Source organism: Medicago sativa, chromosome 6 (genome assembly GCF_051527215.1).
Source record: "Medicago sativa cultivar Bolivia chromosome 6, Bolivia_mono, whole genome shotgun sequence".
In the NCBI taxonomy this organism is placed as follows: Eukaryota; Viridiplantae; Streptophyta; class Magnoliopsida; order Fabales; family Fabaceae; genus Medicago; species Medicago sativa.
This window is the reverse complement of record NC_140754.1, coordinates 54,784,288-54,809,298: the sequence shown is the minus strand read 5'-3', so window position 1 is coordinate 54,809,298 and position 25,011 is coordinate 54,784,288. Positions and strand designations below refer to the sequence as shown.

The 25,011-nt window shown below is 33.4% G+C and overlaps 1 protein-coding gene and 3 long non-coding RNA genes across 12 annotated transcripts; 1 reads left to right on the top strand and 3 right to left on the bottom strand.

Annotated features, from left to right (window-relative positions):
- The first annotated feature begins 8,908 nt into the window (after positions 1-8,908).
- On the top strand, positions 8,909-10,209 carry LOC146915737 (uncharacterized). The gene is made up of 2 exons (XR_015014750.1): positions 8,909-9,010; positions 10,020-10,209. It is a non-coding gene; the product is annotated as an uncharacterized LOC146915737 (long non-coding RNA).
- Positions 10,210-11,329: 1,120 nt separating this feature from the next.
- Positions 11,330-17,290, bottom strand: LOC146915736 (uncharacterized). Of its 9 annotated transcripts, none has more exons than XR_015014742.1 (8): positions 16,871-17,290; positions 14,956-16,212; positions 14,108-14,522; positions 13,580-13,791; positions 13,425-13,497; positions 12,831-13,083; positions 12,423-12,554; positions 11,330-11,700 (listed from the first exon to the last, which is right to left on the bottom strand). It is a non-coding gene; the product is annotated as an uncharacterized LOC146915736 (long non-coding RNA). The 9 variants fall into 9 exon arrangements; XR_015014741.1 differs by having other exon boundaries at positions 14,956-15,015; positions 16,871-16,941; XR_015014747.1 differs by lacking the exon at positions 13,580-13,791 and having other exon boundaries at positions 11,330-11,513; positions 11,590-11,700; positions 14,956-15,015; positions 16,871-16,941.
- Positions 17,291-19,046: 1,756 nt separating this feature from the next.
- On the bottom strand, positions 19,047-21,959 carry LOC146915735 (uncharacterized). The gene is made up of 7 exons (XM_085721424.1): positions 21,910-21,959; positions 21,260-21,441; positions 20,964-21,138; positions 20,669-20,883; positions 19,972-20,097; positions 19,773-19,876; positions 19,047-19,486 (listed from the first exon to the last, which is right to left on the bottom strand). The coding sequence occupies exons 1-7, from the start codon at positions 21,957-21,959 to the stop codon at positions 19,190-19,192; spliced, it is 1,149 nt and encodes a 382-aa protein (XP_085577550.1). The 3' UTR covers positions 19,047-19,189.
- A 618-nt stretch (positions 21,960-22,577) lies between these two features.
- On the bottom strand, positions 22,578-23,786 carry LOC146915734 (uncharacterized). The gene is made up of 3 exons (XR_015013453.1): positions 23,706-23,786; positions 23,549-23,606; positions 22,578-22,713 (listed from the first exon to the last, which is right to left on the bottom strand). It is a non-coding gene; the product is annotated as an uncharacterized LOC146915734 (long non-coding RNA).
- Between the last annotated feature and the right edge of the window lie 1,225 nt (positions 23,787-25,011).

Genomic DNA, 25,011 nt, shown 5'->3' with positions numbered 1-25,011 from the left:
GAAGTCATATATATTAAAAGATGAGAAAAAAATCATATAACATAAGACTGAATTCAAGTAACATAGTAGAATGTGTTTGTGACCGCCTTTTAAGACAACTCCAACCCCTACCTCACAAAAAGCTAGTTGAGTCATATATACAAAATATATAACTTATAGATTACTAATTAGTGACTCAAAAAATAGCAGGAACATACAACAGGTGGCAAACTCAACATACTCACAATAGTGGAAAATAAAGAAAACACAAATAGATCAACCCATCAACACCAACAGATAAATGCAACAAAATAAAGTACTAAAATAAATTCAATAGCAGCAAAAAACCAAAATAAAGGCAACAAAACCTATAGAAAGATACTCATGACAGTTGTAGATTGCTCACTTATGCTCTAATGGATAGTCATTAGTTGCTCTCATGAAGAAGAATTAAAAGGAGATAGTCAATAGTTGGATACAATACTCTATAACAATCATGATAGGTTGGCTTTCAAAAGCGACAATTGATAAATTCAAGTTCTGGAACTTTCTACATATAGCAGGACATAAGAAGTCATCCGATTAATAAAAAAGGATTTTAGTATTCAAGACATCTTTATCCATAAAATCATATGCTCATACCATGACATGACTCTCAAAATTTTAGTATTCACATTTGATAGCTACTTTTCCCATTCAAAAAACCTTAAATTTAATTAATTTTTTTACATCTTTTGATTAAAGTTTGAAACTTCATTATGAATGTCAAAACCCAATAACAAAACAACACAACAGAACTGTCTATACACTATCACAAGCACTGATTAAGAAATTATAAAAAAAAAAACCATAATTTGTCAAAGATGGCATACCTTTGTTGATGTAAATGAAAAATTAGGAGACTGTTGATTGACCCAGCCCTTCTTGTAGTTAATCTTGCAAAAATAAACATCAATTTCAAATTTTGAGTTGAATTTCTAATTGAATGCAAATGAAATGCGTACGATTGAACGATGGTTTTTGAAACGGCGGTGAGTGAGGGAACGATAACAATTCACACATAATCACAACAAAAATCATGACAATATAATAAACTTATAAATAAGATCGAGAATTTCAATAGCCATTATCAACAAAAATGGAAGAAAATTGTTAGGGTTTTCATTACCTTGGGAAAGAGCAGTTGGGTTTCGTACATGGTGAAAGGGTTTTGTGAAGAAAGAGCAGTGAGAGGCTGGTGAAAGGGTTTCTGAACCTGAGTGAGAGGGCGATGGTGCGATAGTGAGACCCTTTTGTTAACGATGAAAAGGATTTGATGGTATTGAGTGAGTATAGATCTGGGTGACAAAGAAGGTTTCTGGGTGAGTGAGCTTAAAGGGATTTTAGATTTTTTAGATGAGTGAGTAGATAGATATATTTTATGATAAGTGATTAAATTTTCTGATGAGTAAGTGTGAGAGAAAAAAGAGGAAAAAAGTGAGGGTAGAAATTTGGGGTAATTTTTTGGTTGATTTGAATAAAATGAGGTGAAAATAATTTTATAAAATTAAATATTTATTAGTATAAATTGTAGAGTCGGATATGCCGAGTCTAAGTCTAATCTAAAAAGTCAATCCATTGGTCTACTATTATATAGCCTCGGTTGGGCCGACTCTAAGGTTTTCAAAATTAAAGAAATATTATAAATTAATATAGCCTCGGTTGGGACGACTCTATATGGACGTTAATAGCGTCGGTGTCGGGGGCCGACGCTAAATTTGGAAGCTAAATGGCAGTTTTCTTGTAGTGTCTATACCCTAGAATTCTATCTTCGTATTCTTGGTTTGCTATAGTTCATGTTATTTCTAACTAATCTTACCTCCACCTTTACTCTTCTCTAATACTTTTGATGACCATCTTATTTTAAATTCATTATGGCCAAAGGAACTACTCCTATAACCCTTAATTAAATTCATCTCATTTAAGTTTATTGATTTGGGGCCTTACTATACCTCTTAGGAACCTTTTGGAGGCATACAAATAGGTCAAAAATAGTCTAAGTCTACGGTGCATCGTGGCACGTTGAGTTTCCATCGTGGCACGTTTGGACAGCCTAAAATTGGTTTTGTTTGTGGAAAAATCGTGGCACGTTGGGATTCCATCGTGGCACGTTCATAGTTCGACAGACAACATCAGATTTTCTACCTTTCACGTTTTCGTGCGTAAAACCTAAACCGTTAATCCGTTTTCGATGCCGTTTTCGCCTACGCGCTCCTGACACTAAGCTCTATCATATTCTACAGAAAAATTCAAGTTTAAACCATTCAAAACTCGTTTTCCAAAACCTCACAACCCTAATTCTTAACTCACCGATAACTTGTCTAATCACATAGTTTTTAGCTTCAAAATTTCTTCTGATAATCATCATGGGGATTATCTAAGGTCTAATTACAGTCTCTTCATCAATCTAATAACTTCTCATCCATTAATCCTCAATCTCGCTCAAACCCTAAATTGATCTTGTAAATTCAATTCATTCAACAACATCATCACCTTTGTTCACCACCATAATTCCATCATAAATTGTATTACATTAATACATCATACTAAATAGATCATCATAAATTAAACAACCTAAAGTGGTAGGAATCTCCCCCTTACCTCGACTCCTTTGAAAACTCTGGTTTTTGCCTTGACCTTGTTGCACTAGGGTTTTCTCTGCCTCCGCTCCTCTCTTCTATTCCTTTTCACGTTCCGTAGATAATGAGAACTCTGATTGTTAAATCTCTATTTATACTTGGGCTAGCTTCCTACCATTATTCTACTTATTTCTATTTCCTATTATTTTTACTCCTCCCTCCCCCACTTAATTAAAACTTCTATTCTACACCCCCCGCCTCTACATTCTTTATTTATTTTCCCTTTCATCATAATAATCCTTATAGCACGTCATTAATCATCATATGCCTATTTCTTCATAGCTAACATAATATTCTCGCATCATAACACCATTATTAGAAATAAAGAATTCTTCTAATTAACTTCATTAAATCATTACATCTAATTTTCGGGGTGTTACAACTCTCCCCCACTTAAAGAATTTTCGTCCTCGAAAATTGACTGAAGGAAATAACTCCGGATAAGACTTCTTCATCTAACTCTACAGCTCTCATGTTACGCTTCCTTTGGCTGGTCCTCCCCATGCCACTTTCACCAATGCAATCTCCTTAAGGTCTTGATACATCTTAGTGGCTCTCGGGTGTATACTCAAAATGCTTTTGTGACCTTCCTCAAAGATACTCTGCTTCAGTTCAGGAATATCGACACACAAACTCTATCTCAAAACTTCGTAATCTCATTCTCGTCTATTTTGAAATTCACTTCCTGTCCATCGTTGATTAGGGTTAAACAGTCAATTAACTCCAAATCAGTTTTCTGCCCTTCTTTTATCTCTTCTAACACTTGACTCGTCAGCTTTAGCATACCCAACTTCACAATATCAGGCGTCACTTCACAAACTAAACTATTGTCTCAGAATTGTTTTATTAATTCCATTTCCTCAACCATATGTGTTGACAAGTGTAAGGACTTCCTACTCATGGCATCTGTTACAACATTGGCCTTTCCTGGAAGAAAACTCAGCTCAAAATCATAATCCTTCAATAATTCCAACCATCTCCCTTGCCTCATATTCAACTCTTTCTGATTAAACAGATATCGTGAGCTACTATGGTCACTAAATACTTCAAACCTCGAACCATACAAATAATTCCTCCACACTTAAGTACAATTACCACGACTGCTGATTCTAAATCTTGTGCCAGATAAATCCTCTTATGAATTTTTAGTTGTCTTGAAGCATTAGCCACAACCCGATCATCTTGCATAAGCACACCATCCTAACCCCCTTTTAGATGGATCACAAAACACTACAAACGACCTACTTGGCTTTGGCAAAATTAACACTGGCGTTGTCGTCAACTTTCTTTTAAGCCCTTGAATTTTTTCTTCGCATTGTCTATCCCACACATATGTATGTCCTTTTCGTCATTTGTGTCACATGTAACATTATCTATGAAAATCCTTCGATGAACCTTTTATGGAACTCTGTTAAACCTAAGAATGTTTTATTTTCGCTACCGTCTTTGGAGCCTCCCATTGCAAACACTGCATCCACTTTAGAAGGATTAGCTGCTATCTCCTTACTAAAAATCACATGTTCCAAGAAACTTACTTCTCGTAACCGAAATTCACACTTAGACATCATAGCACACCACCTATTCTACTTTAAAGTCTGCAACACAATCTGCAAATGTTTTACATGCTCCTCATCTGATTCAGAGCACACAAAAATGTCTCCCATGTATACTACAGCAACCCGAGCTAAATACGGATGGAAAATGTTGTTCGTGTACTCCATAAATACTCCAAATAGCATCATCGAATATTCATATTGTCCATAATGAGTCATAAATGCAGTTTCTAGGGTACATCCTCCAACTTCACTTGAATATGATGATATCCCGATCTCAATTCTATCTAACTAATCACACATGCACCCACCAACTACTTTATCCATAAGATCATCAATCCTGGTGAGTCGCCTATTCTTACTACATCTTCATCTGAATTGTCGATGATCCACATGAAAACTTAAATATAACGTAATATCATCCACTCATCATTCCTTCCCTATGATAATTCAAACTGCTCAAAACTTTCTATGACTCATCCGTAAATGAATCATATCCAATCTACATTATCCAAAAATACCCTTCGAATTAAGATCTTATAACTACCCATCTGAATCATGTTTCCACCAAAGGGTTATCTTCTCAACTCATAATAATCTAAACCACATTCAAAATTATGTTATAACTCACTTATTCGCGACTAAGCTTAAAAGGTCAAACTAATAATTCTCGATCCATATTATCCTCCTAAATTGGCAAGCACAAATACCCAACTTTTTCCTCCCACTCTTTCAACTTATAACTAACACCAAACTAACTCCAAAGGTTATCATTGTAGATCTTAATATCTTACTTTAATGACTAAACTTCTCTTCTTAATGACACCACAAGTGAAACATCCCAGAGGAGCAGAGGTATCTCCCCCACTTGTTTTCGTGTTGACACTCATCCTCTTCCTTATCCGCCGTAACTCCACAAGGCATCACCGTACTCCTGGTTCTTACCCTTCCTCTACCTGACACTCTTTTAGTGAGTAGACCTCGCTTGACAAGTTTCTTCCAACTTTCCTTTTATACCCATCAGCAGCTAGATACCATATTAAAGGGATTCAGGCATTGACAGTGTTTGCACACATGCCGCCTGTAGGGAATTAACAAAATTAAATAACCTGGCCGGATGGACCGACCTGCTCTGATACCAACTATGTAACACCCTAATTCCCGACGATAATTTTACATAATAATAATCATGGTTTTAACGAAAAAGGGTGCCACACACATTCATTAATCATACTACGTAATAAAATAATAAAGAATTAGATACAACAGCGGAAGATCCTTCATAAAAATTTCATTATTATAAAAATATCTTGTCTTCAAAATTATTTAAGAAAAATAGCATAAAACATCAAAATGCTTAAACTTCATAATTCAGGGACATTCAACGTTTAACCCAACCCAGTGTTACAGATCAGAGCACGTATTTATTCGACGACTTTATATCACAAATAGTAACTACAGGAGTATATCCATGTTGCCACCTTCTAAGCGTCCCGCAAAGCTAAAACTCCTCGTCCTGAGTGTCTGTATCCCAAGGATACAGACACCAAAATACACAAACAACAACAAAGGGGTGAGAATTCACAACATAACATATATTGGGGTACGTGAATAGTAAAGAAGATAATCTTATCATCATTGGTCCTCCATTCACATCATCATCAATTATTCATCATATCATCATCAATCATTCATCATGATACTCATACAATTTATTACATAAACATCATTAACACATACATCTTATGCACACCTTTAACACATACCATATTCACATCATTAGCACATATCACAGTTCACCTATCATGACCTATATGCAACGTACTTCATTCCTAGACCTACATGCATGCCGGTACCGGATCCTATCGTCATAATAATGTAGTTCAGAGATGTGTTACTGAAACATACATTTCGTCATTCGTCATTCGTCATTCGTCATTATGCAGTATGATATGATGCATGAAGACTCACCAAACATCATTTAGAAAGACACATAAACAACACATCATCTTTACGTCATAGTCATTCATCATTTTTCATCATTCGTCATTATTCATATTTCGTCATTCTTCGTCTTTCATCATCTTAACAATCATAACGTCGTTATACATCATCATTAACACATTATCGTTAATTAACGTCATATGTTCATCTGATTATATCTAACTCATTCTCTTACTAGAACTCATGTCATGTTTAGAACCTACACTCATCCTTGGTTTCTTCTACATTCTCTGCACCATTTACTCCTAGTAACCTACCTCATCCTTCATCCTAGGTCTTTATGATTTTTACTACTCCCTCGTCTTTCCTCCTAATAACTTCTGTCCATACGACTAGACTTATTAAGTCATAAGACCCTATTGTCAGTTATTAAATTCATCATTATTATCGTCTATTACCTAAGTCCTCTAACATCATACACTAATTTTACTTGGTTTGTACTTTTAAAAGTATAGTTTAAATCATTAGACTCAATCTTTATTCTAAGTTGCTTCTATTATCTTTGTCCCTTGTTTATGAACTATTCCTAAAACAATCATCTTTTCTTATCTTATCCCTTACCTTTCTTCTCATTCATCTTACTATCTTCTATTAGATTCATATCCTGACTCACCGCTCTTACTACCCCTCACGCCGTTCATTTAATTCGTACACAAATTCCTATCTCATTTTACATTTCATCCTAACAACCCCAACATTGTAATCAGTTCCCTAAATTCATCCTCGTTATTTCTATCGTTATGATCTTTTATCATTAATCATAAGTAACTCGATATTCATCACATCTTTCACCACATCTCTCTATTTAACCTACTCCTCTCTAATCCTCATTCACCTACGCCTCGTCGTGTGACTCCTTTCCGCATCTACCTGACAACTTTCCTAAGTTCACACTCTTCATATAGCCTCATCGCTATATTCATTCCCTTACTATAATTTACTATCATTTTCATATTTATTAGTTCATGAATAACCCTCTTACAACTCACTCTACTTTCCCCTCAAGTCTTTCATAAGCATCTTTATTTACGTCGTTCATCATCATCATCTTACTACATTTATACTATCATCATACCTCATCATCTTATAACGTGAATATCGCATCCGTCGGTTAACATCATATCTACATATTAGTTTAAATTTTTGTCAAACCAACATCATATTTAGATCCCACATCCATTCTTAATTTACCCTCGTTCTCTTCATCTTTTACTTCTATAGACACATTATATCCTTCATCCTCAATCATTATTCCATGCTCCACATAATGGTTTCCATCTATACATCTAGCTTATTACGTTCTTAAGATCCTATCTTCATGTATTAGTCCCTCATCATTGTCGTCTATACCCTAGAATTCTATCTTTGTATTCTTGGTTTGCTATAGTTCATGTTATTTCTAACTAATCTTACCTCCACCTTTACTCTTCTCTAATACTTTTGATGACCATCTTATTTTAAATTCATTATGGCCAAAGGAACTACTCCTATAACCCTTAATTAAATTCATCTCATTTAAGTTTATTGATTTGGGGCCTTACTATACCTCTTAGGAACCTTTTGGAGGCATACAAATAGGTCAAAAATAGTCTAAGTCTACGGTGCATCGTGGCACGTTGAGTTTCCATCGTGGCACGTTTGGACAGCCTAAAAATGGTTTTGTTTCTGGAAAAATCTTGGCACGTTGGGATTCCATCGTGGCACGTTCATAGTTCGACAGACAACATCAGATTTTCTACCTTTCACGTTTTCGTGCGTAAAACCTAAACCGTTAATCCGTTTTCGATGCCGTTTTCGCCTACGCGCTCCTGACACTAAGCTCTATCATATTCTACAGAAAAATTCAAGTTTAAACCACTCAAAACTCGTTTTCCAAAACCTCACAACCCTAATTCTTAACTCACCGATAACTCGTCTAATCACATAGTTTTTAGCTTCAAAATTTCTTCTGATAATCATCATGGGGATTATCTAAGGTCTAATTACAGTCTCTTCATCAATCTAATAACTTCTCATCCATTAATCCTCAATCTCGCTCAAACCCTAAATTGATCTTGTAAATTCAATTCATTCAACAACATCATCACCTTTGTTCACCACCATAATTCCATCATAAATTGTATTACATTAATACATCATACTAAATAGATCATCATAAATTAAACAACCTAAAGTGGTAGGAATCTCCCCCTTACCTCGACTCCTTTGAAAACTCTGGTTTTTGCCTTGACCTTGTTGCACTAGGGTTTTCTCTGCCTCCGCTCCTCTCTTCTATTCCTTTTCACGTTCCGTAGATAATGAGAACTCTGATTGTTAAATCTCTATACTTGGGCTAGCTTCCTACCATTATTCTACTTATTTCTATTTCCTATTATTTTTACTCCTCCCTCCCCCACTTAATTAAAACTTCTATTCTACACCCCCCGCCTTTACATTCTTTATTTATTTTCCCTTTCATCATAATAATCCTTATAGCACGTCATTAATCATCATATGCCTATTTCTTCATAGCTAACATAATATTCTCGCATCATAACACCATTATTAGAAATAAAGAATTCTTCTAATTAACTTCATTAAATCATTACATCTAATTTTCGGGGTGTTACAAACCCCGGCCCTTGCACATATTGTGCATTATCCCTTACGAAATGAGCTAAGCACATGGGGACATTCTTGTTGTTGTATTATTATTTATTAAGTGCTTATATTTAAAGTTGTTCGATCTATTGAGTCTGGCATATGTTTTGGCAGGTTCTGAATGGTAAAGATAATTGTGAGATCAATCGCATTAAGGTATATTGGTTGCTGTAGTTAAATTTAAATATTAGTAAACTTTTAGCTTATTATTCTTATAAAAGTGCAAGGTGATAATCCCCGTGAGCTTAGCTCAGTTGTTAGGGATATTGCATATTATATGCAGGGGTCGGGGTTCGAACCCTGGACACCCACTTCTCCACATGACGTGTGAGCTCTAGCCACTAGGCTACTTGACAAAAAAAAAACGGTGCAAGGTGATATATTGATATGGATGGTTTAAAGTCAACCCTTGACACCTCCCCTACGACTCAATGTTTTAGTGTCTTCAGTTGTCAAAAAGTAGTGAAGTAATTATTACTTTAGAAATAGACATTGACAATATGAAATTTGAATACTAAGTTGCTGTTATCCAACCTATATTTTATGTAATCTTCAATCATATTAAATGGTTTTAGACAGGTGCAACAAAGACCCAGATATGCATATAGAGTAAATAAGCAACAAAATTTTCATGAGCACAAATTATATTTAATAATGAATGTCATAGTTATATGTCATAGGTATGCTATTCGTGTGGGTATGCATTCTATCACTTTTTTAGTTTTACATTAATCACAATAAGAAGGTAAATCTGGTGTGGTAAACAATATTGTTGATTGCTAGTAAAACAAACTTGCTGTGCGTATGTTTGTAAATACAATGCATCAGTAACGCAAGTAGGTCTATATATATTGCATTATCGTGTGTCAGTAAATTTTGTGAGATGGAGTGAACTCTATTTTATATCAGACATGGTATTGTTTTATTTGTTTCTTCACATACAATGCATCAGTAACGCAAGTAGGTCTATATATATTGCATTATCGTGTGTCAGTAAATTTTCTGAGATGGAGTGAACTCTATTTTATATCAGACATGGTATTGTTTTATTTGTTTCTTCACCTTCGAACGTTGAGTTTAGTTCACATTATAATTGAAGCGAAAAAAAAAACAAAATTGTTCGTTATCTTTTTATCTGACTCACAGTTCATATTTGATCTTGCAGTGGTTTGATAAGATGATGGCAAAGCTCATTGTTATGGGTGTCATGACTACAATGACTCTCATTATTATTTTTGCAACGTTCTACTTTTGTAAGTTAGGAATGGGTCGTGAGATAGCACATTTCGATGAGTGGGTTTTGTAGCAGAACATCCTTGTTTTGTCACCAAAGAAACATATTTCGTTGAACTTAATCACATTTTTAGTTTTATTTTTGTTTCGAAAAAAATTACATTCCTAGTTGATGTAGAAAAATTTATAATAATCTTTCCAGCTGATAAGCTGTCTCCTATTTGCAAAATTTGGTGTACTTTTCTGTTGAATCATTTTCTTAGTAGTCTGCGATGTTATATAGATCAATCAATAATCTTATCAAAGTGATTTAATCAAATTTTTTTGTAGATTCCTAAAAGCTAGGTTTCTTGTAGATTCCCAAAAGCTAGGGAGCTCAACTTTCTTTCATATTTTAATGGGTTCTTCATTTGTGAATATATGTTTTATGATTTTATACTGGGGCTTGTGTGTGCGCCCTAATGAGTTTAATGTCATTTTACTTTTAGCACCAAATCGATGGTAATCAATGCAATGTGTGTATCAGATGATTTTATGGGATTGTCACGCACTTTGTGTACCACCATTTGCTCTATACCTCAATAGAATAACAGGGAAAGTATATATATCCTTCAAAGAAAATAAATTGAAAGGAATCACTACAAGAAAAACTGCATTTTGCGACTTTTAAAAACGCTGATTGCGACTGTTAGAAGGGTCGCAAATGTACATTTGCGACTGTTCCCCAACAGTCACATTTGTTGGGGTCGCAACTGTCTTTTGCGACCCTTCGTGGAACAGACGCACCAACAGCCGCAAAAGGTGCTGCGACAGTTGCGAACAGTCGCAAATGACGAGATTCATATGGAATTTAAGGGACTTGCGACATTTGCTAACAGTCGCAAATGTCTAATTTAAAAATTATTTTATTATGCCTGCGACTGTTTGAACAGCCGCAAATGTTTAATTTAAAAATTATTTTATTATGCCTGCGACTGTTGGAACAGCCGCAAATGTCTAATTTAAAAATTATTTTATTATGCCTGCGACTGTTTGAACAGCCGCAAATGTCTAATTTAAAAATTATTTTATTATGTCTGCGACTGTATTTATTTACAGTGTATCTTGCTGTCAATTAAGAATAGAAGAGGAAAAGAAAAGCAAGGAACAATCAGCAAACAACCCCCAGTATTAAATAGAATGGTAATTGCAATTAGAAAACTTGATTTAGCATGCAGGGAACATTGAATTCAACAAAAACAGTTTCAACTCAAAACATGGGCTATTTAGGCATTTTAATATAAGCTATGACAATATACTATGAATATAAAAATATAATTTTAGTATCTATGCTGGCATACTTTACATTCAGGTTTTGATCAGATCGAAGAGTAACTAGAGCAGGCAAAACATGAGTTGAAGCAGCCTTTGCATCAATATATGGAACCTAATAATTAGCAAGTTGTCTTAGTTTAGGCATTTGTATGAGATGCATCTAGAAACTACAAAAACAGCACTCTTACAAAATAACTTTCAGCAGCTGGGCGGCAGTTATTTTCATGCTCATGTTATCAACTGAGAAATAACCTTCATGATCCCACCTGAGAAATAACCTTCATGAGATGTCTTGCAACCTACAAGAAATTTTCTGGAAGTTATCAAACAACTCTACACCACTCTCAATTAAAAATACATTTGATTTCCGGAAGTTATACAATAAATCTCCCAAATCCAACTGCACCAGGGCATACGAAACACAGAAACCTAGAAAGCTTACATGGGAATATTGTTTAAAGTATGAAGAGTACAGTCACATAAGAGTAGGCAAGAATAACTAATGATGATTATTTTACTTATTTCTATCCTTTTGGAACTTCTTTCCATTATAAATACTATAAACAGCCCTGAACTCGTAAACTACAAACAAAATCAGCACGTAATTTTATCGGAATCCAATATAAAAAAAACAAAGGTCTTACTCCAAAACAAGCAAGCAGCTATACTGCAAAGAAGAAATAACACACAATGTGATGCAATAAAGTACAACCTCCGTCCCTAATTATAAGATCCCCTTGAGTAAATTACGGAAATTAAGAAAGGTGGTTGTTGTATTAAACTTATTGATAATGTGTATCGTTTTAACAAGTTTATCCTTTAGGAGAGAGAATCAGTTAATTTTTGCATACGGATATTTATTACGGAGCATAGCAAAAGATGTAACACAATCAAGGGTATATTGGTGAAGAAATAATTAATACACTTGAACATTTTAAAGGGATCTAATAAAAAGGGACAAAGAAAAAACTCAAGAGTGTCATATATTTAGAGACAGGTAGTATATTCAAGATATATAAACCTGTAAAAGCAGCACAATGTTGTCTCCTCCATATGTGCAGGTCGGAACATAGACTGCAAATAACTCGGGGAGACCACTGCTACAAAGGTAACCATGTCCACCACATAGATTGCGGCATTCCTCAATTCCATCCTGAAAAATAAAGGGAATTTAACTTAATTTGAACTTCAAAGAATTTAAATATTTTGTGAAGTGAACACCATGTATTAGGACATTTAAATGGTGATAAAAATAAGTACAATGATAACATTAGAGACACTCGGACCATTTTATATGCTTAATCACCTTTTTATTGCATTTCACATTCTTTTTAATTTAAAGAAAACCCCAGAAGCATCTGTTTTGATAAAATAAGACTGTCCAGCAGCAACTAATAATGTGTATCGACAAAGGGCTTGCACAAATCACCTGTGATTCAAGACTTCCATTATTTCCCCCAAACTATCTTCGAACAGCACTGTATCTTGCAGCAATGCAAACAGCTCTCGACAAAGCAGTCGACGCATCGGAGACAATTGTTTGTCTCACATATACCATATACCATAGTACCGTAAACTAATTGTCTCGGAACATTCGGTACACTATAGATACGGTCTAACTTGTAAAGCCTTGCAAAAGCCTCTGTTACAACCTTAGTTCTCTTGTCATCCATTGTGAAGCACTGAAAAGAGAGATTGAGACTTAGAACGCAGATACATATGAAAGTCAATTGTGCTTTAACAGTGAAACCAACTTAACATATAGAAACTCACTATTTTCTTTCCATTGCAAATTATAAGAAGACAAGAAAAGTTTAACAGTTCAACACACTCAACACATAGAAACTCACTAGCTTCTTTCCATTGCAAGTTATAAGTATGAATTCATTTGTTATTCAGCATCAAACAATGAACACATTCTCTAATCAATGACAACCAAGACCTGAACTATCCTTAAAAACATATTCAATAAAAAGAGATAAAAGTAATAAATACTACACGGGAAAGTTCTCAATCATTGTACCTTTGAATAGAAGTCTAAATACTCCACGGGAAAGTTCTCCCTCCTCCAACCAAACACAGCTTGCAGCAACTTTCTGCAAAAATATTTGCTATATGAGCATTTTGATTCATTATGCACAAGTCACAAGAAAAAAAAAGTAATAAATAAATCAAGACCTTGATATTAAACCGTGCAAATGACTTCTTGCAATAGAATCAATGAAATATATCCTTATCGAGTAGGCGTTCAATAAGTGAGTTTATAGACCATATAGACTTCTCATCAAACATTCTAGATACAGCCATTTGTGACTCCCACTACTCTGAGCCTTGTGGGAGTAAAGGACTACGACTATTTCAGCTTGCTAAGGAGTAAAGGACTAATTCACCTATTTTCCATTATAACAGAAACAACTCAATGGTACACTAAAATTCAAAAGAAATGAACATAGAAGAAAGTCCCTATAGTTCACAACTTTACTTATTAATATCATTGTGGTGTGAAACATAAATAGTGAAAATGCTATTTCTACTTCCATGATGATTTTAGGAAAGATTAAGGGCAGCTGCAATGCTTAAAGTAACACAAAAGTCAAATGCACAAGTCGGAAAAAATACACTTGAGAATATAAATTTGGCAACAAAATGAGAAAGGAAACAGGGAGATTAACAAAAATCATCCAATAAAAACGGTAAAGCCCTTACCTTAGAGTGGAACGGTACTAACAAGTCCAACACGATCAGCGCAATTTGCTTCTGTAAGAATTACCACCTTCCTTATTTATCCTTTTCTTCTTTGGTTCTTAACATTAATGTCCTCAAAATTTCCTTGACTAATTTCAGGTCTGTTGGATCACTGATCTCATAAAGCTTGAATCAACTTAATTAGTCCACCTATCTACAGAAGCAAAAAAACTATTCTCCCTTCTATCTAGCTCAAACACAATTAGATCTAGCTTTAAGGCAAAGTTAAGTAGTATCACTATTAGATCTAAGTAAACCTTGTATTCTAGCTGCCAAACCCCTAAATGTCTAGCGTGATAACATGAGAGCTGTTTTGATCACAGAAAACCCCATACCTCACTCGCGACAAAACACTTGGAATTTGATTTTACATTTTCTGCGAAAAGATAATTCAACAACATATTGCAGTCAAACATACACCTTCATATGACAAAGTTTACAACTCACAAACTAACGCTATTTCAGCTAGTCATTTTTTTTTTATCTGAGTCAGTCTCAAAGAGGTTGGCTTCACCAACGTGATCTTGAGCTGGAGAGTCAGGAGCTATTAATTTGAAGGGAAACGTAAAGTGATTATTAGTTAATGCAGGTACAATTCAGTTAACTTTTTGTAAGAGCTAATAATTAAAAAAATAATTGGAGAAACTGCAAAACTCTTTTATAAATGCATCGAAAAGTATACAAAGATGATTAGATGAAAGATACTATGATAATCACTACAGAGTATAAACAAAGTATACAAAATGCATATAATTGTTTTCTTTGATATAAAAATAGAACAAGCCACAGGAACTAGTCTGACAACCTACCCCAGACACAGAAATCAGATCCTTGGAAGAAATGGAAGATCCAAATAAGCGAGCAGCAGACTGAAAATGTTAATACTGGGTTAGTGAGAGTAATAAATAAAAATGAGATACATAGATGCAACGCTCAAAAGCATGGTCATTATTATTGTTCAAGAAGAAATTAATCAGTACAAACTTGGTGAAGGTAAGTCAAATCATAAAAATATAAACAATCCCTTTATTAACTCTAAGACTGCCTTGATTTAATTCTGTAGTGGCAGTATTTGTTTCAGCTATAGTGCATAAGAGAGTTCCACTTATGCCCAAAAATTAGTTATTCATGTAAGGTGAAAGCAAAATCTACATGGAATCAATTGGATATTTCTTTTATAATATTTTCGAAAGGAAGGAGCAGGTTGCAAATAAGTGCCCCTATTACAGATCTATTCTACCATGTGACAATGCATTTTTGGAATTACATTAACATTGACATGGGGAAGTCAATAACATTATCATTGGATTGAATGACAATAAATTGATCTCAACATATGCATGAGTAGTAAATAATAATCCCATGCTTCAGATACAAATTAATTGACTAAGTTTCTACATAAACCGGAAGTTCAAATGATTGCAAGTTTTATACAGTATTTGTAGGGAAACTAACTAGAAAGGCTTCACTTTGAGTAAAAACAGAGATCATGTCAAAACCTATTCAAAGAAAGTGGTACATAAATGTCAAAACATGTTCAAAGACATAAGAAAAGATTTTCATAAGGAAAAAAGAGCACATTGACATGGTTCTAATGTTCTTTTGGAAGAGTCATAGATATCACATGTCTGTTTGCTTATCCATTTAATAAGAATAATAAAAGAAAACACCACTTCATTATAAGAAGACATATAAACCTCATCCATCTACTTCATGATCGTAAACTTCTTGTCACAAATAACGAACAAGTTTGATGTGATAAGTAATAACACACATAACCTTACTCACACCGAAAAAATCTTATAACTAGCACCATGTACTTCCTTTAGTCCATAATATTCACACTAGATATGTGCTTAAATTGGATATTCAATATTCTTTAAGAAAAATGACATCACAATAGTATTCTATAACATATAACAGAAGAAGATTATTATTAATGCAGAGACAGCAAGAGTCCCATATCAGCTGAGTGTGAAACAACTCCCATTTTAAGCATAGCAGCCCCTCTTATTAGCCCAATATGTATGTATGAACTCTCCGATTCACCATCTTTCAATTGAAAACTGACAGAACAAACAAATTGATTATCGCTACAGCACCGGCATTTCTGATCGAAGGCTATTTCGTTATTGACACGAGTCGGTGTTTAATACAAACACATGTCATTACATTCAATTCTACCATTTTCTAAAATTATTACTTATGTTACGTGTAAGTGTCTCATGTCTGCGTTGGTGCTTCATCACCTCCAAAAACATTCATCCACAGATCGCTCAATGTACATCATTTCAATTTCAACTTATGGATATTTTTTTCACATAAATTTCCATATAACCACACAAGGAACAAGCAAAAATTTCATCAAATAACACTAAAAGAATTGTCTCGTCATATCATAAAAAAATATCTCAGCTTATTAAAATATTAAAATTATTTGATTTTGTTGTATTCAAATTCAATGTCCATACAAAATCACATTGAAATAAATACAGAGAGAAGAATGAAATAAAAAACAAGAATAGAATTTCTCAATGAATTTCTCAGCATATTAACAACAATAATCACTGAAATCAACAAAAAAAAAACTAAAAATTCTTTAAAAAATAAAAACAGAAATTATCGAGAAGATTTGGTGGAGAAATCATAGAATGAGTATCATATTCAAACTTTGAAATTAATCATCTCAATGCATAAAATCGAAAAATAGTATCAGAATCTTACCGAAAGTTCCGCCGTAGTCAAGTTCTTGCAAACCCTAAACCTTGCGCGTGATGAGATTGCAAGAGAAGATAAACCCTAAACCCCGAACTCGTTTAGATCTAGATCGTTTGGTTGAATCTCAATCTCACCTTGAATCGTGCAGATTTTCATGGATTGAGAGGGTTTGTGAGATTAGGGATTTGGGGGTTTTGTTAATGAGAGGGAAATTTTGGGGTTTTAACTACGATATATGGGGGATTTTTTTTTTTTTTTTTGAGATTTGGGGGATTTTTGATAATGAGAATGAAACTTTAGATTAGATCTGTGCGCGCCTGCATAACAAAGGAGAAGGAGGGAGCTATACGATATATGATATGATAAGAAAAAAACAATGTCATAAGTAAAAAAATGATGCGGCTGTTGTAAACAACGGTCGTATGAACCGTCGCAGATATTAAATTGCGACTGTTTTCTTTGAACTGTCGCAAATGTAGTGTTGCGAAATAACAAATTTCTTGTAGTGTCGCAAATGTAGTGTCGCAAATGTAGTGTCGCAAAATAACAAATTAAACCTAGCTTAATTTTTTAGTTATAAATGTATAAATGTCGTAAAAATTCTGTTTTTATTTTCTTTTAACTAGGAAATAAATATTTACTTTTCCGTATTTCTTCAAAAACTTGTTTACGAGCTAGTACAAACAAACGGTGGCATTTAGGGTGGATAAGGGAAAGATTTTCCCACAATGGGAAAGTAGATTGTGACCATTAGATTTGAGATAAACATTGATCTTATGGTAGTTTCTTCACACCAGATTTTTTCCCTTTCTTCTACTACCATTATCCTGTCTATGCGTGTGCCTTTTCCCATAAACCATGGTTCCAACAAACTATAAGCTCTACACATCGACAATCTATTTTTCCATTTAGCTGAAAGTATTTGACGTCTTTATGGCATAACAATAAACTTATGGTTTTCGATTTCATCTCCTTCCTTTGTTATCTCCAAATTAAATTATAGAAATCAATAATAGATATACTTTGAGCTAAGTGGCCATTCGAGTTTTGCAAAACTTGAGTTTTAATTGAATTTAATTTGGACTTTCAACAGGTCACAGAAACTATGATAAAATTAAAAAATGGGACACAAAAATTCATTGTTGTTGTTGTTGAAGATAAAGTGGAAAACGGATGTGTTTTAAAACTTGTTTTTTTGGCTTGATGTTAAAAACTGGATCCGAATCAGTGTTCTACGTCCATGTCACGACAACCTCACAACGATGAAATCCTCTTCGATTACATCATCGCTCTCGTGTTCATCCTCGCACCTGTGTCAAACTCTGCGACGGCGCCACCGTCGTCGCTGTTTACCGCCTTATCGAATACAACGTCTCCGGTGTTCCGTTTGAATCTTGTATCGCTAGAATCAATCACCATGTTGCTTCGCTTCATTTCTATCCCCATGCTGACCTCTCTCCCACCATTCCTCTTCGTAAAGTCGATATGTTCTTTGTTCAAGGCTCTCGATTTTCTTCTATGCGTTTTTTATTTTTTATTTTTATTCATTCTTTACAATTTAACTGTTAGTTGTTTTTGCTGAGATTTAAAGGTTGTGAATGACTTCGATATGGAGCATAAGTTTGAATTAGGGAAGTTATGAATAGTTTTTTTGAAACTGTTAAAAGTGTTATGAAGTATTGGGAATTTTTTCTGGGTTGTTTGCAGGTTGTGAAGTTGAAGACAATGGGAAAAAATATAGTGTGGAAAGTCCATGATAAGATCTTAAATCTAATGGTCAAAACTTACTTTATTTTTTTTTTCTTTGGAAAATTTAAATAAGAAAAAGCTAACTAAAAATAAATGAAATGTTTTATTAGCTTAAAAATACAAAATGAGACCAGGAAATATTTTCTAAAGCCAATCAGAGCAATAACCTTTGTGGTAGCCCTACATAAAAAGATTGAAGAATTATACACTGCATATATATGAATTTCAGTACTACAATTGGGTATAACACAAGTAATTGGTGAGCAGTGAGTATTGTAAACCCCAAAACACTGAGTTATATTTCTACTAAAAAAATATGAATTTCACTAAAAGGCGACCCATTATGTAAAAAACCGTTTCTACTTTGGATTTCAACCATGTAAAAAATCAGAAATGCTATATAGCGGAAATCATGCGTAGGACAACAAAATATGGGGGAGAGAAATCAATTAGTTAAAGGAAAGATAAAAATCCAAGGGTAGCAATTCATTAGTCACTTGTCGTGCATGGTTTGCTCTCGTACCAGAAAGAATTTTCTCGTAAAAAATTACCATATCAGGGAACAAAAGTGATAGATCACATGGCATGCTTAGTGTTGCACCGATTCAATGGTAACCAAGCACTCCTAATTATGTGCCACTTTATCTTGGGTTCCTTTTTAGGAACTTTCAGCTTTGGATTCTCTATCTTGGGTTCCTTTTTAGGAACTTCCAGATTTGGACGGATGTCATGAACTTCTCGACAACAAATGTGTGGTTGAGGTGCTTGCGGTTGAGTGACATAAGTGACGGAGCTGTTTTGTTTCAAGCCAATTGCAAATCCTATTGCTAATATCAGCAAAATCATGAATAGTGATAGAGATATTTTATGAACCTGAAAGCATGAATAATTAACAAAGTCAATGAGGTTTTGTTCAAATGTGCCTTTATTCTTTGTTTGAGAAATAAAAAATCGAGATAAAGTGTTTGATCAGGTGGTCTCGATTACAAGCAGAAAATGTTTGTATTTGATGGTCCAAAATATAAGAAAATTTTACTACTTTCACCATACTTGTAGCTATGATATATAAACTTTCACCCTATTTCACACCGTTATATCAACATCAAAATTCTTTTGCTAAGATCTTGTAGCTATTAATTTGGGGAAAAGCACAAATTACCTTATTCATCACATTGCTTTTCTGAGGAATATTTCTGTCAGCTTGCTCGAGAGTATATCTTAACATTCCAATTATGGCAGATTCAGTCACTAGGTCATCACAGTCTGCAGGATAATTAGAAACTTGATAAATTTATATTGACTTGATGATATAAAAGAATATTAAACGAAAGGGATGGTGACATAAGTTGAAAGGCTACCTGGGATGTCAAAAATTTGCTTTGTTGGTGGAATTCCCAATAACTCCCCCAAATATGCACGGACACGAGCACGGTCGGAGAGTGATAGGAGATCGCCATGAGTTAAAACAAGTACAGGTTTGTCATCTACAATCAATAAAAATAAATTGTCAGATTGACAACTATTATGAACACAATGAAATAAATAAAATAAAATAAAAACCCTTCATTCAAACTTCCAATTTTTCTAAATGTATCCTTTTGACTATTTTTCCCTATTTATCTAATTGAGTCTCTTCTAACTAAACATTGTTCAATACAAAAAAAATAAAAAAAACATTGTTGATGAAAGGAACAAACAAATTGTAGCCTTCCAAGTCCCGTAAACTATTTTTGTGGCATAGATATTGAAATAATTGGAAGAATATGAAACTAAAGAGCAGCCACACTGAAATTGTTTATAGTATATTTATCTAGGTTTTAGAATATTTGTGTCAAAGAAACTAGTTTCAAACCAAAATTCACTCTATTATCGGTATAAACTGACATCAATAACAGAAAGCATCAATAACAGAAAGCAATGATTTATAGTATAACTATCAAAAGAAAATTAAATATGAAAGATAGAAATACAGGGTTTTCAAGGGTCCTGCTACCCTAGCATTCTGTGATTCTATCAAATTTATAAGAAAACCCACAAGCTTTGTCCAGAAAATACCTTTAAATGACAGGAATGGGAAATTGAAAGTAGAAACAATTTCTTCAATATATCGTGCCTCTAAAGCACCACCAGCATTCTCCATCACATTCAGAACCGAAACACCATTCAGGACAAATATAACAAAATTCACTTTTCTGCTCTTACTGGAAAAGAAACCTTTCTTTTCATCTTTAAGCTTCAAACTTTCACTCAGTCTCTGATTATCTGTACTCCTGATATAGAATTTGTAAAACGTGATGCAAATATTAACGTATGAGAATATGAGGATTGTTAAGTACTTAAATATAATAACCTGGCAACAAGCTCTCCATGGCGAACACCTTTTTTCATCCAATTCCTCAGCATTATACTATTCTCCTGGGAATTATCCGACAAACTACGTGTATCATACAGACATATAGAACTTGAGTCTCTTGGAATCATATACTCGCGGAGGAAGTATGTTCCATTCCCTCCAAGTGAATTATCTTGCATAAAAAATTAAATGTAATAGAATTTTCTTATGTCAATGAAAAAAAAATATAGATGAAATGAGATCACTTCTTCATATTCGAGTTCAGACCAAACTTAAAGAACTAAACTGCATACATAATACTTGTGCTCTGTCCGGTGCAAATTGGTCATCATTGAACATGTTAGAGATTCGATTAATCAGGATGCTTTTCCCAGATCCACGGGGACCAACCAATATGAGGCATGTTGTATCTGGTATATCATAATCACATAGCTTTAAGCCATTAGCTTTCCCAATCCATGTTCCAGGCCTATCCCTATGACAATCAAACAACACTCACGCTAAACTTCATTCACATTTGAAACTCCACATTTTAGACATTTGAAATTTGATTCAGAATAATGAACATGAATTACACAGCACAATTTAAATTACATATTAAAAGGTTTACAAGTTTTCATCCAGTGAAGCATGTAAGGATGAGAACGATGAATGTGGAAGAACACTTCATTATAGAACAAAGTCGGAAGCAAAAAAATGAGTCATCAAAAATGAGTCATCCAATACCTTATGCCGCCACCTCATACACAATTGGAGACATTGCATCTTCCTAACCATTCTCTCATTGATCTTATTTAGCATCTAAACACATTTCATATTCTATATATTTCATACTCTTTTTTCTTTTCTTTAAAAAACATGATTACATACGTTATGACTTTCTTCTAGTTTTTTAATTAATTTATAAGAGATCCAGTTTCCTTAAAGGATGCTATACACTTACAGTGTTTCAGGCCTATAGCTGTGACAAACAAACCAAATGATAAACTTCATATTCTGATTTGCAATTCCTCATGCTCTCATACAAACATTTCAAATTTTATTTCAAAATGAACATAAATTACACAACATAATTTCAATTATATAGTACAATGATTACAAGATGTCATCAAATGAAGCGTGCAGGGGTAAGAAAGAAAAGCGTTGCAGAAACCTTCATTATGGAACAAAGTCGGAGGCGGAAAAATAGGCGTCACGACTAACAACTATCTTGGGTCTGTTCTGTTTTATTTTGTTTTCATTTCTACCCTTGCAATACTATTTCCATAACATAAATTGAAAAAACTTGATTGCACAAACAAATGTTCACATAGTTGATTAAATTGGGTTTTCTCTGCTAATTTTATATAAATCAAGGCAAATAAACAACCTAAAACTGATGCTTTTGAATTGAGTCCTGCATTCATTTTTTCCATGTGTTTCAAAACAAGAAAAAATAATGATTGTCAACTCCTTGATATTGACTAGTCCGCTTTTACTTTCTTTAAAAAAAAAGAAAATTCTTTAGAAGACACTATACGGTTTCAGTGTTTAAATACCGAATTTCGAAACAACTTAAGTAAATAAAAACAAATCAAGTTTGAGTTCAAATCAACACCTTAAGATTTTTTCTTTCGCCTCTTTCAAATTATTGCTATCAATCATCAATTCATCATAACTTTGCAAGATTTCCTGGTAGGCACCAAGTCTATTCCTTTCATTCTTCTCAATCTCACTGTTGTCCTTATCCTGAAAACCTCGACTTTCCCTGAAACATTGTAAATCACAAAATCACCATCAAGTCACTGTCAGAATGCTAATGTCAACAATAGGATCAAGAAATAAAGGATTCAAGTTCAACTCTAGAACCTTAAAAGCACTGAAACTACCAAACAAGTTTCACATAAGTTATCTTAAAAGTCAAAATGCCTTGCATTATATCGAAAGACTATGTTTCAGAAGTTTATATGTGCTAATATGAAAATATCAATAAGCAAAAGCTAATTTCAAGTTATACTATAACAACAAGAATTTTAATTAAAAAATTGTTAATCATAGTAAGATTCTATTAATAATTAATATTTCTTTTTCCATAAGTGCCTTTAAGAATCAGAAGTTTATCCAAACTAAGAATATAAAAGCCAGTAGTTAAAAATCTTAAAAAATGTTAAAATATACGTTAAAAAACAGATATGGGTATTTTAATTTTCCTAAAACTATAGTATATTTTTGAACAAATTTATTTTCTTCAAAACATGTACTATGATTTTTTATAAATATTAATCAATAGTTTTCATAAATGATTTTCATAATTTTTAGCACAATAATAATAAAAGAAACATAACCCATTTAGGTTGACCTGGTGGCATTGGTTTAAGACGGTTCGATTTCGGGGGGCTAATTTGGGTTCATAAAAAAATTATAATAAAACAAACATTGGTAGCACTATGATCCTTCAATATCGTACAAAATTAGTAGTAGCAAGAAAGAATTGAAACGAGAAGAATATAGGGTTAATAGTGTTTTACCCCGTAAGACCTATATCATAGGGTAAAACACTATTAACCCAGGAATATATAAGCAATGATGATTGATGATGATACCTGGGAGAAGAAAGAAAATGAAAATCTTCATTAAAACAAGAATCTTCATATTGTGTACCTGATTAATCATTAGGTCAAACACAAGAACTCGTCAAGTTTACTTTTTGGAACTCAAAAGAGAAAAATGTTATTAGGAAAGAATGGAAACAAAATATACCGTTAGAAACAGTGGAACCACCACCCATGATGATGATGATGATTGCGTTGTGTTCTGTTTTGAACTCAATGAGAAGGTTTTTCAAGCGAGTGAACTGAAGAATAATAACTTTCAAGCTAAATAAATTGCGACTGAACTGAATTCGATGGTTTTTCGTTGCGTTCTGTTCTGTATTCGTGGCAATAGTCACGTCTTAAAGAAATATCAACAAACTCACAATTCTTTTTTCTTTTTATAAGCAGCGGAAAGACGGGCCTCATGTGCCGTCCTTCCGCTCTACGTTTGAAAATTACGAACGGTGTTTTTTTTATTTTATGAAATTTTGATTTTGATTAAAACTAAAAAAATATAAATGTTTGTTGCTTTCAAGTTATAAAAAATCAAATTAATCATGATTATCTATTTCAACGACATTGACAATAATACAATATAACAAAAAAAAATATAATCTAAATTCTTTTTTGGGTTAATAAGTCTTTTCACCCCTGTAATATAGGTCATTTTCGGTTTTCCCTCTGTAAATTTTTTTTAATTTACCCCCTGTAAAAAAAAATTATTTTGATTTACCCCCTAATAGGCCAAGCAAAAACAATTTTTTTTTTAACAAATTTTCGTTTTTGTTTGGCCTATTAGGGGGTAAATCAAAACAATTTTTTTTTATAGGGGGTAAATCAAAAAAAAAATTACAGGGGAAAACCGGAAATGACCTATATTACAGGGGGTAAAGACCTATTAACCCTTCTTTTTTTAATGATATCAACAACAATTTTATTATAGAAAAAGTTGTTTAAGAGTATAATTGGAATGATGAAAAACTAAGTATAAATATACCCATCTAGTTTGTTACACTTTTTAAATGATAAAGGTAAAAAACACAAAAAAAATATATATTCATATCGTGTTTTTGTGTAACATTTGCAAAAAATATAACTCGTAATTTTGTCTAATTTTTGTAAAAAATATTATATATTTTTATTAAGATATTTCCTTTTACAAATATAAAGTATATGTAGATATAGTTTTATTAAGATATTTGCTGTTACAAATATAAAGTATATGTAGTTTACAACTATATTTTATTTTAAATTAGTATCTTTATCCATGGTAGCTCATGTTCCTATTATGATTGGCTTGTGAAACTTAGGCATGGCAATAAAACCTGTACACGCGGATACCCCGACTGAACTCATCTCGATTTGACGGGTTTTCTCCTTTGACTGGCTTTGGATTTCCCCAATTTCAAAATACGGATATGGTGCGGATAATAGAGATATAGATACTCACTTCGAACCCGTATCAAATGTAG